At 41.3% G+C, this 13,268-nt stretch overlaps 1 protein-coding gene across 1 annotated transcript in view; it reads right to left on the bottom strand.

Annotated features, from left to right (window-relative positions):
* Qrfpr (pyroglutamylated RFamide peptide receptor) overlaps positions 1 to 13,038 on the bottom strand; it is a 71,231-nt gene extending 58,193 nt beyond the window's left edge. The window contains exon 1 of the mRNA XM_036182351.1: positions 12,550 to 13,038. Within this exon, the coding sequence (XP_036038244.1) occupies positions 12,550 to 12,886 (337 nt within the window). The 5' untranslated portion in view covers positions 12,887 to 13,038. The remainder of the gene's footprint in view (positions 1 to 12,549) is intronic.
* Between the last annotated feature and the right edge of the window lie 230 nt (positions 13,039 to 13,268).

Genomic DNA, 13,268 nt, shown 5'->3' with positions numbered 1-13,268 from the left:
TATTTATAGCCAACTCATGGAGGCTTTGTAAATACCAACAGTACCAACACAGTTAAAATAAAGAAATTCAGAGAGCTCCCATCCAGCCCAAAGAGCTCCCATCCAGCTCAGAGAGCTCCCATCTGGCCCAGAGAAAGAGAGAGCTCTCATTGGACGAAGAACTGTCATTGGACCAAGAGTAAACTCAGGAGACAGGGAATCTGCCAGCCCTGGTTAGACCAGGAGTGGCTTTCTGAGAAGCAGAATCTTCCACCTCTCATTGGACCAAGAGAGGCTTCCTGAAATTCAGAATCTGTCAGCTCTGACTGGACCAAGAGCTCTGATAAGACCAAGAACAAATCTGTGAGCCACAGAATCAACTAGCTTGGGTTGACCCAAGAGCAGGTCACTGAGACACAGAAGCTGCCTGCTCCAATAAGACCAAGAGCTAAGATTAGACCCAGAAGGGCCCCTTGAGACACAGACACAACAAACACAGAGTTGACCAACAGCAACTTGCTCAGACACAGGCACCTCTTATACCTATTAGGTGAGGAGATGGGCAGACATCAAGGCAGAAGTACATACAACAACATAAAGAGCAATACAGCATCACCAGAACCTAGCCCTCCTCCAACAGCAAGACCTAAACATCACAAGGTAGAAGAAGCAGAAGAAAGCAATCTTAAGAAGAGCATCATGAAGATGCTAAAGCCTTTCAAGAAAAAATGAAAATGAAATTGAGGAAAAGACAAACAAAAATGGGAAGAAATCTATAAAGAAAGAGGAAAAGACAAATAAAAAAGGGGAAGAAAACAATAAATACCTTAAAGAAAACTGTGAAAAAAGTAATGAAACAGGTGAGGGAAACAGTTCAAGTCCTGAAAGGGGAAATAGAAACAATAAAGAAGAAACAAACAGAGGGAATGCTGGAAATAGAAAATCTGAGTAAACAAACAGGAAACAGATGCAAGCATAACCAACAGAATACAAGAGATGGAAGAGAGGATCTCTGGTGTAGAGGATACAATAGAGGAAATGGATTCATCAGTCAAAGAAAATACCAATGTCAAAAATGTCATAAAATGGGGCTAGAGAGATGGCTCAGAGGTTAAGAGCACTGAATGTTCTTCCAAAGGTCCTGAGTTCAATTCCCAGCAACCACATGGTGGCTCACAACCATCTGGTAATGAGATCTGGTGCCCTCTTCTGGTCTGCAGTCATACATGATGTATATGTAATAAATAAATAAATCTTTTTTAAAAAGTCCTAACACAAAATGTCCAAGAAACCTGGGATACCATGAAAAGACCAAACCAAAAATAGTAGGGATAGAGGAAGGAGAAGAATACCAATTCAAAGGCAGAAATAATATGTTCAACAAGATCATTGAAGAAAACTTTCCCAACTTAAAGAAGGAAATGCCTATGAAGATATAAGAAGCCTATAGAACACCAAACAGACTAGACACCCAAAAAAAGTCCCTTTGACACATAATAATTAACCAACTAAACATACAGAATAAAGAAAGAATATTAAGAGCAGCAAAGGAAAAAGGCCAAGTGACTTATAATGGCAAACCCATCAGAATAACACCCAATTTCTCAATGGAGACTTTGAAAGCCGAAGAACCTGGACAGATGTAATGTAGATGTTAAGAGACCATGGATGCCAGCCTAGACTAATATACCCAACAAAACTTTCAATCATCATAGATAGAGTGAACAAGACATTCCTAGACAAAACCAGATTTAAACAATACTTATCCACAAACCCAGCCCTACAGAAAGCACTAGAAGAAAACTTCTAACCTAAGGAAGTGAGATACACCCACAATAACACAGGCAATAGATAACTCCACAACAGAAAACCCCAAAGAAGAGAAGTACACACACACTACCACCAAAAGATAACAGGAATGAACAATCACTGGTCATTAATATCCCTTAATATCAATGGATTTAATTCACCTATAAAAAAGACACAGGCTAACAGAATGGATACATCTTTCTGCTGCATACAAGAAACACACTTCAAATTCAAAGACAGATACTACCCATAAATAAAAGGCTGGAAAAAGCCTTTCCAGTCAAATGGCCTTAAGACGCAAGCTGGTGTAACCATCCTAATATCCAGCAAAATAGACTTCAAACTAAAATAAATCAAAAGAGATCAAGAAGGGCATTACATACTAATCATAGGAAAGATCCACCAAGATGAAGTTTCAATTCTGAACATTCATGCCCCAAACACAAGGGCACCCACATATGTAAAAGAAACATTACTAAAGCTTAAATCACATTAAAAAACCCACACATTAATAGTGGGAGACTTCAACACCACACCCCACCACTGGACAGTTCTGCCAAATTGAAATTTAACAAAGAAATAAAGGACTTAACTTATGTTATGACTCAAATGGACTTATTCGATATCTACAGAACATTCCACCAGAACAAAAAAGAATATAACATATACTGTCTTCTCAGCACCCCATGGAACCTACTCTAAAATTGCCACACACTTGGCCACAAAGCAAATCTCAACAGATACAAAACAATTGGAATAACCTCCTGTGTTCTATCAGACCGCTATGGTTTAAAGTTAGATTTCAAGAACAACAAAAACTACAGAAAGCCTACAATCTCATGGAAACTGAATAATGCTCAACTGCATCACCAGTGGGTTAAGGAAGAAATAAGAAAGAAATTAAATACTTCATAGAGATCAATGAAAATGAATATATGGCATACCCAAACTAATGGGACACTATGAAAGCAGTACTAAGAGGGAAATTCATAGCACTAAATGCCCACACAAAGAAGTTGGAGAAATCTCACACTAGTGACTTAACAGCACACCTGAAAGCTCTAGAACAAGAAGAAGCAAACTCACCTGAGAGAAATAGACACCAGGAAATAATCAAATTGAGAGCTGAAATCGATAAGATAGAAATAAAGAGAACAATACAAAGAATCAATGAAACAAAAAGTTGGTTCTTTGAGAAAATCAACAAGATAGACAAACCCTTATCCAAACTAACCAAAAGGCAGAGAGAGAGAGCATCCAAATTAGCAAAATCAGAAATGAAAAGGGAGACATAATAACTAACACTGAGGAAATCTAGAGAATAATCAGGTCATACTTCAAAAACCTCTACTCCACAAAACTGGAAAATCTAAAAGAAATGGATAATTTTCTGGATAGGTACCACATACCTAAGTTAAATCAAGACCAGACAAACTATTTAAATAGTCCAATAACCCCTAAGAAAATAGAATCAGTCATTAAAAGTCTCCCAACCAAAAAAAGCCCAGGACCAGATGGTTTCAGCACAGAATTCTACCAGATCTTCAGAGAAGAGATAATACCAATACTCTTTAAATTGTTCCACACAATAGAAACAGAAGGAACATTTCCAAACTCCTTCTATGAGGCTACAATTAACCTGATTCCCAAGCCAAACAAAGATGCAACAAAGAAAGAACTACAGACCAATCTCCCTCATGAACATTAATGCAAAAATACTCAATAAAATACTGGCAAACAGACTCCAAGAACACATCAAAACAATTATCCACCATGATCAAGTAGGCTTCATCCCAGGAATGCAAGGGTAGCATATGAAAGTCGGTCAATGTAATACACCATATAAACAAACTGAAAGAAAAAAAAAAAACAAAAAAAAAAACACATGCTCATCTCACCAGATGCTGAAAAGGCCTTTGACAAAATCCAACACCCATTCATGAAAAAGGTCTTGGAGCGATCAGTAATACAGGGAACATACCTAAACATAGTAAAGGCAATTTACAGCAAGCCAATAGCCAACATCAAAGTAAATTGAGAGAATCTCAAAGCAATTCCACTAAAATCAGGAACAAGACAAGGCTGTCAGCTCTCCCCATACTTATACAATATAGTACTTGAGGTTCTATCCAGAGCAATAAGACAACATAAGATCAAGGGAATACAAATTGCAAAGGAAGAAGTCAAGCTTTTGCTATTTGCAGATGACATGATAATATATACATAAGTGACCACAAAATTTCAACCAAGAAACTCATACATCCTATAAACACCTTCAGCAATGTAGCAGGATACAAGATTAACTAAAAAAACAAAACAAAAACAAAAAGTCAGAAGCCCTCCTATAAACAATTGACAAACAGACTGAGAAGGAGATTAGAGATATGTCACCCTTTACAATAGCCACAAATGATATAAAATACCTTGGGGTAATGCTAACTAAGCAAGCAAAGGACCTGTATGACAAGAATTTTAAGTCACTGAAAAAAGAAATTGAAGATGTCAGAAAATGAAAAGATTTCCCATGCTCATGGATAGGCAGGATTAACATAGTAAAATATCAAACTTACCAAAAGCAATCTACAGATTCAATGCAATCCTCATCAAAATACCAACACAATTCTTCATAGACTTGGAAAGAATAATACTCAACTTCATATGAAAAAACAAAAAACCCAGGATAGCTAAAAGAATCCTTTACAATAAAAACAACCTCTGGAGGCACCACAATCCCTGACTTGAAGCTCTACTATAGAGCTACAGTAATGAAAACAGCTTGGTACTGGCATAAAAACTGACACGTGGACCAATGGAATTGAATTGAAGACCCTGACTTTAATCCACATACCTATGAACATATGATTTTCGACAAAGAAGCCAAAATTGTACAATGGAAAAAAGAAAGCATCTTCAACAAATGGTGCTGGCATAAATGGATGTCAACATGTAGAAAGCTGCAAATAGATCCATATCTGTCACCGTGCACAAAACTTAAGTCCCAGTGGATCAAAGACCTCAACATAAATCCAGTTACTCTGAACCTGATAAAAGAGAAAGTAGGAGGTAGTCTTGAACGCATTGGCACTGAAGATAACTTCCTAAATATAATACCAGTAGCACAGACATTGAGAAAAACAATTAATAAATGGGACCTCTTGAAACTGAGAAGTGTTTGTAGAGCAAAGGACACGGTCAACATGACAAAGCGACAGCCTACAGAATGGAAAAAGATCTTCACCAACCCCACATCTTTATATATTCTGATATCCAGAATATATAAAAAACTCAAGAAATTAGACATCAAAATTCCCAACAGTTCAATTTAGAAATGGGCTATAGATCTAAACAGAATTCTCAACAAAGGAAGCTTAAATGGCTGAAAGACATTTAAGGAATTACTCAACTTCCCTAATCATCGGAGATATGCAAATCAAAAGGACTCTGAGATACCACCTTACACCTATCAGAATGGCTAAGATCAAAAACACAGAAGACAGCTTATGCTGGAGAGGATATGGAGCAAGGGGAACTCTCCTCCACTATTGGTGGGAATGCAAACTTGTACAGCCAGTTTGGAAATCAACATGGCGCTTTCTTAGAAAATTGGGAATCCGTCTCCCCCAAGTACCAACTATGCCACTCTTGGTCATATACCCAAGGAATACTCAATCATACCACAAGGGCAGATGCTCAGCTACGTTCATAGCAACATTGTTTGTAATAGCCAGAACCTGGAAACAACCTAGATGCCCTTCAACTGAAGAATGGATAAAGAAAATGTGGTACATATACACAATAGAGTACTACTCAGCAGAGAAAAACAATAACATCATGAGGTTTTCAGGCAAATGGATGGATCTAGAAAAAATCATCCTGAGTGAGGTAACCCAGACTCAGAAAGACAAACATGGTCTGTACTCATAGGAGGATACTAGATGTTAAACAAAGATGACTAGACTGCTACTCACAACTCCACAAAGGCTACCTAGTAAAGAGGACCCTGAGAAAGACACAGGGTTTGCCCAATGACAGAGAAATGGATGAGATCTACATGAGCAAACTGGACATGAGGGGGGCTGGTGAAGGGCAAGGTTCAGGGGAAGGAGAGCTTTGGGGAGTCGGAGATCCCAGGTAGATCGGGAACAGAGAGGGAGAACAAGAAAAGAGATACCATGATAAATGAAGACCCCATAGGAATATGAGGAGGCAGAGTGCTAGAGAGGTCCCCAGAAATCCACAAAGATACCTCCACAATAGACTACTGGCAATGGTCAAGAGAAAGCCTGAACTGACCTACTCTGGTGATTGGATGACAGAACACCCTAACTGTTGTGATAGAACTCTCATCTAGTGACTGATGGAAGCAGATGCAAAGATCCATGGTTGAGCCCCAGGTGGAGCTCCAGGAGTCCAATTGGTGAGAGAGAGGAGGAATTATATGAGCAAGAGATATTGAGACCATTATTGAAGAAAAGCACAGGGACAAATAACTAAACTAGTGGAAACACATGAACTATGAGCCAATAGCTGAGGAGCCCCCATGGAATTGGATCAGGCCTTCTGGATAAGTGAGACAGTCAATTGGCTTGAACTGTTCAGGAGGCCCTCAGGCCGTGGGACTAGTACCTGTCCTTGGTCCATGAGCTGGCTTTTTGTAGCCTGGGGCCTATGCTGGGACACCTTGTTCAGCCTAGGTGAAGGGAGGAGGAGACTGGACCTGCCTGGACTGAATCTACCAGGCTGACCTGAATCCCCAGGAGGGTCGATTAAGGTGGGGGCAGGGGGTAGAAGAAGGGAGGACAAGGGAGTCTGTGGCCGATACGTAAAATTAAATTAATTATAAAATTTTTAAAAAGAACGTACTTAAAGCTAAAATGAAAAAAGAAAATAAAATAAAAAAGAAATGGTGGATGCAGTGGCTTTTTTAAATTCCTGTCCATATGTACCAGCATGGTTTTGTTTTTAATGTATTTAAGGAATGGAACTTAAAACTGCTTGTAAAATTCAGAAAGCAGTATATAAAAAGGAGTCCAGCAAAGATTCATAGCAATTGCATTGCATGCAGCCTGTTATATCTTTATTGAAGCCCTTAATCTTTTTGGAGTCTTTCAAGATGACTTTGCGATACTCAACTCAAGTTTTGGCCTCCACACATACATGCACTGGTGAGCATGTTCCTGTATACACATGCACACACATACCACACACACCACATATACATCATATCCCACTATGCCTTAAGCTGTTACCTCCCTGGTTACCTCTCTCTCCTAGACCCACCCCTGCTCCCCATCTCAACCCATCAGGCTCTGGACATTCTCTGCTGAGTCCTGATCCTAACTTTCCAGCACTGTGCACTGGGGAACCTTGACCACCACAAACCCCCATCCTCTATCTCTTCCTTAAACATTTCCATCCCCTTCCTAATAATCCACTAGAACATTGTTTTCTTATATCCTATAGCACACCTGCAAAATCCTGAATACTTGTGTAATCTGTCCTGCAATGATTATAGCTGAGACTGGGCAGAAGTACAAGATATGATGAGGGAATTCTGACAGGATATCTTGATGTAAAAGCCTCTGCTGCAGATCAGATGCAAGGTTCCTTCAAGGAATGATTAGCTCTGAGCCCAGAGTCTGCCAGAAATGAGACCTGACAGTAGCCTCTACACAGACATGAATCATGAAGAAGAGACTGCGCACTGATCTCATGCTCATGCATTAATACAGAAGGGTTAAAAATAATAAGAGTATAGGGATGCAAAGGGAATGAATGGAACATAGAAGTTAATAAAAACTAGGTAAACGTGGCTAGAAACAAAATATGTTTGGTGGCTAGAAACAAAATATGTTTGGTCGGGGAAGCTCAAGGGATCTCTAACACAGTGTAAAGAAAGATAAGAAATGAAAGAAGAGGTGATATGAAGAGTCTAGAGATAAGAACAGGTAAATGTGATAGTCCTAAAACAGTTATAGGCCAATTCAGCCCTGGCCTCTTCCCAACAGACTAAAGGAAAGCACACAAAACATTCCAGGACCCATCTCAGTCCACTCCAATCTTAATATCAATGTAAAGGAGATAAGCATATTGTCTTAGTTAGAGTTTACTATTGCTGTAAAGAGACACCAACACCACAGCAACTCTTATAAATGAAACATTTCATCGAGGGTGGCTCATTTACAGTTTCAGAGATTAAATCCATTTTTGATCATGTAGGGGAGCATGGCAGCATGCAGACAGACATGCTGCTAGGGCTGAGAGTGCTACATCTTGCAGGCAACAGGAAGTGACTGAATCACTGGGTAGTATTTGGGCCTAGGAAACCTCAAAGCCCACCCCCACAGTGACACACTTCCTCCAACAAGGCCATACCCACTCCAACAAAGCCACACCTCCTAATAATGCCACTCCCTATGAGATTGTAAGAGCTAATTATGTTCAAACTACCACATTCCACTCCCTAACCCCCATAAGCTTGTAACAATATCATAATGCAAAATTCATTTAATCCAACTTCAAAAGTCCCCATAGTGTATCACAGTCTCAACAATGTTTTAAAGTCCAAAGTTCAAAGTCTCTTATGAGATTCAAGCAGTCTCTGAACTGTAATTACCTGCAAAAAAATCAAAATCTAAAAGCAGATCACATACTTCCAGCATATAATGTCACAGGATATACATTACCATTGCAAAACACAGGATATACTTTACCAGGAAAAAAAAAAAAAAAAAAAAAAAACTGGACCAAAGCAAGACCAAAAACCATCTGGGCAAACTCTAAACTCCACATCTCCATGTTTGATGTCAAAACTCTTACCACATCTCAAACTCTATTCAGCTTTGTTGACTGCAACACATATACTGTTGAAGATACCCATAGTAGCTAGCTCTGATAATTCCTAGGGAGGGGATGAGTGATCCAAAGACAACAACAAAGGAAGTAGGTTGATAAAGAGAACTGCACACCCCCTCACCTTCTGCCAAACAGTAAATGGAACTGTTGCAAATCAGGCACATCACCTAAGGAATAAAATTCAAGCAAATAAACTCCTATTTACAGATACACTGACTCAGCTGTCATTGTTGGTACCAAAAGACACACAGTCTTTGCTCAGTGATGTGATAGAAGAGATAGCCTGGTATTTTCATTTCCTTGGCTCTCTGTTTTGCAGGCCTAATTTGTAGCTGTTGATTTCTATGTTATAAATACTCTCACTAGAGACAATTTTAAGCCCACAAGAAGACATCTTGACACAATCTCTGGGTAGAGCTGTTGGGTACCACAGGCTCCAAAGGTCAGAGCAAGGTGGATGTGAGTTGAGAGCCCACACAGGCAATTTCTAGGAGCACTTCGGGAGAGTCTATATGTAGGCAGGTCTGAGAACAACTGCTTACAGGGGTGCTTACTACACTTCCAGTGGCAAATACATCACCCGAGAATCATGATAAAACACTTGGTAAGAGCTGTGGTCTCTGGGAAATGAGATGTGTGGTTCTTTGCCAACTTGACACAAACTAAGGTTGTCTTGGATGAAGAAACCCTGGTTGAGAACATGCTTCCATCAGATTGCCCGCAGGCAAGTCTGAGAGACATTTTCTTGATTAGACTGATGTGAGGGACAGACCTTGGGGCACTGCCACCCCAAGGAAGTTGTTCTTAGGCCATATAAGCAAGTAGAGAGCAAAAACTATAAGTAAACAAACAGTAGTCCTCTATGCCCTCTGCTTTCAGTTCCTTCCTCCAAGCTCTTGCCTTAAGTTCTTGTCTTGACTTCCCTTGGTGGTGGATTGTGACTCAGATGTGTAAGACAAATAAAGCCTTTCCTCCTCAAGTTGCTTTTGGTCATGGTGTTTTATCCCAGCAATGGAAAGCAAGCTAGGAGAGGAAAGGAGTAAACCGGAAGGTCAGGCAGTCATGTACAGACTACTGCTGTCAAAAACGCTTAGAAAAGAGTCTTAGAAAATTCATAACTTACATTATGAATTATAACTTATAACCAAGACTATACAGGTGCTTTATTTTACCCAAATGCATTTTGCTCCTTGAATCTGAGTTAGATGCCAGTACCATGATAATCTATGTTCAGGGCTTCTCTTGGAAGAGATATACAAATAGTGATTACTGAAGAAAATGTGACAACCCTGCCCACAGCTCTGGAGGAGGCTATATTGCCCTTCCAGGAGGCAGCCTCCCTTCTGCCGCTGTCCATCCCACTTCATCCCTGGAGGCATTTGAGAGGCATTTATGTTTGAGGCTTTTATATAACATATTTCCCTCTCCAGTCACGGTAGCCTTCTTTTCTCATTTCCTACAATTTTCCACATATCGGTTTCTGTATTCCTGAAATGCCTTACACAGTGTTCTTAAAACATCAGACCTTTCTCTCCCCAAACTGTAGACTGACCATGTTCCTACAGCATAGCCTATTCTCCTGTGTGGAGAACAATTGGAATCATTCTTTAAGACTCAGCTCAAACAACACAGCTGAGGAAAGCCTTCCCAACTCTACTGCACACTGGATCTTCTTCTAAAGAGTAAATGCTACCTTGCCTCACTTGGGTTATATTCTATTCTCTGAGGTCCCACAAGGGTCTAGATAAGCTTTATTTGTTTTTATGTTCTCAAGGAAAATAATTTGCTTTATAGCAGATTCTCAATCACATTATCAAATAAATTAAGAATTCATTTTGGCTCTTATTAGCTTTGATTGCCTTTTTTTAACTTATCAAAGGAATTTTGCAATACCATGCTAATCTATAATACGCAAGTTACATCTCTTTCATATCCTTGAACAGTCCCTTTGTAGGTCATTTCTCCACCTCTCAAGTTCTGTTGTTGGTCACTCAATATATGGAATATTATTTATTCCGTAAGTTTGTCCTAGATAAATGATGAGAGGCCACTTATAATTAAACAGTTCTTAATAACTTGTATTTCCATGACATGGCCACTTAATTGTTTTGCTTCTGTTTTGTTTGTTTGTTTGTTTGTTTGTTTTGAGATAGAGTTTCACCATTCTACCTAGGCTGGCCAAAAACCCAAAATCATACTGCCTCTGTCTACCTCCTTCACTGCTGGGATTAAAAGTGTGTGCCACCATACCTGGGGTAATCACCCTTTCCAAACCACTTTTGCTAACACACTTTATTCTTACAGAATCCCTATAAAATAGAAGAGCAACATATGGTCTTCAGTTAGTATTTAGAAGCTGAAGTGACACATCTTCCCCAGAGTAGGAAGAAAGAGAAGCAGAAAGGTTGAGAGAAGCCTCAGCCGTGCCTACCTGGGACCTCTTAGGGAAGATCTGTGACCTTCCTGAGCACCATCCCTCCACAGGACTTGGAGCAGAAGATCTGCCTCACTCGCAGACGTCTCCAAAGTTTAACATGTTATTTAAACACTGGGGCCCGGATATGTTCAGTTATCCCGTGTGAGAGCCAAAGCAGTAGCTCTGGTCCTTCAACAGTCGGCCAAGATCCCTGCTGCTTGTGCTCCCTGTCACAATGACACTACAACTACCCAGTAGAACGAATGGGCTCCTAAATATGTATGTCAACAGGAAAAGCAGTAACTCTATAACTTCTGCTCAAAAATCACGTTCTAATTGATAAGCCAGAATTCTCCCGTTAATTTGATGGAATTAGCTGTCGTGGGTAACCCTAGGATGCCCAAATGCAATTGTTTTATCAGAGAACACAAAAGGTTTCTAATCTCTAATCCGTTTATAAAGATCTTATACTCTGGAATACGTTCAAATCAATGCTGTGTATTCATTATTTCAGAAAATGCATCATAGGTGAAATGACAGCGAACAATTTAGTATCCTTGTCCCAAACCAGAAATGCAACTCAAACTACTGAAAAGGAGCAATGTTAAAGTATTCTCTGGTGATCTCCTGGTGGTTGGTAAGGTGAGATAAGAACTGCCTCCCTGTGCTTAAAAAGATTAGCCTAGGGGCAGAAATGGCAGAACCAGAAGGCGTAATGATCCATGCTCGTGCATATGCAACCACTTTCTAAGATTTTCAACCGCTCATGAAAACGTCCAATGCCCGGGAAGCAGTGGGGGAGAACATTGCTAAAGGTCTTTGGAGGCCCAAGAACTCAGTGTCCTTTGGTCTTTCTGTCCCAACCACTGCTCCTCCTTCTTGACTCCCTATCTTTATGGTTTCTGTGCGGTTTTTACCCCTTGTTCCAATGGGGGCAATTCCATCCGTCCTTCAGAAGTCAAGAGACATGTTTACTGTTCCCTCCCTTTACAAATCCGTGAATACAAATACTAGCAAGAACTACGCCAAGACATTTTTCTACAGTGTATACTTTTTGTGAACAGTTTTAAGTCTGTGTATTAGCGAATACATACAAGCAGCTGTCTGAAAGCCACGTAAGCCACTGAGAAGGAAGCCTGGAAGTTGGGGGGAAGGAGAGAAAAAAAAGAACCTTTGGGAAAGATTATTCTAAAATTGTAATGGTTTATTTTAAACGGTATGTGTATGCATGGAACCTTGTAATCATGGGGAGGAGCTGAAATTAGTGAATAATCACGCCTGCCCTGGACTGTACTTGAATCTTACCGCAAACAATATATCTACGGGACAAGAAGGGATGCTGGACCCAACACATAAGGCACAAAGAAAATAAAACAAAGAAACAAATGCCTCCTCAGCAAGTGAGCCCCTCAGGGAAGTTCTTTGAATTCAGGGAATCTCTTGATGAAGAAACAAAAGGCAACCAGAAAGGACAGCTGGGACCTCCTTACCCCCCAGCCAGGTGTCTGAGACATTCTGGAGCATGGTGACCGGGATGCAGAAGAAGGCGATGAGCAGGTCGCTGAGCGCCAGGGAGCAGATGAAGATGTTGGTGACGGTGCGCATGGCTTTGCTGCGGGTCACCACATAGACCACCAGGGCGTTGCCGAAAAGCGCCAGGGCGAAGATGAGCAAGCCGGTGAGCAGGAGGGCCAGCCTGGCGCGCGCCGGCAGCTGCGGGGTGAGCACCAGTGGCCGCAGCCCATAGCGCGCGATGAACTGTGCGCGAGTCAGGTTGTGCAGCCGCAGCAGCGCAGAAAACTGCTCCGCGGTCAAGTTCCACGGCATGCTGGGCTCCACGAGCGCGGCGTCCGCGCGTGGGGTGACCGGGGCCGGGGAGGCGCGGGAGAGAAGCGGCGCCGCGCGAGAGAAGCTGGCGGTGACCAAGGCAAAGTCAGTGCCGCCAGCCAAACTGCAGTTCTAAGAAAGTTCCCAGCCAGGCGCCGAGGTCCACAGAAACTGCCGAAACCTCACAGAGCCACAGGAGGCGCGGCGCCTCTTGCTCCCCAGTTCTCTACACCTAGCTGAGCTGAACCCCGCCCCTTCGCATACTCCACAGCCCCTGGCAGGCTGTCTCCTGAGCAAATGCACCCAGTATCCAGCATCCTTCCTTGTCAAGACCCATCCAGCGCCCTGCTGCTGGGGTTATGAGAAGCTCCTTGGTTCTCCT

The sequence above is a fragment of the Onychomys torridus genome, chromosome 3, assembly GCF_903995425.1.
Source record: "Onychomys torridus chromosome 3, mOncTor1.1, whole genome shotgun sequence".
Classification (NCBI taxonomy): Eukaryota; Metazoa; Chordata; class Mammalia; order Rodentia; family Cricetidae; genus Onychomys; species Onychomys torridus.
Note: the sequence above shows the minus strand (reverse complement) of the source record. Positions and strands in the feature narration are given on the sequence as shown.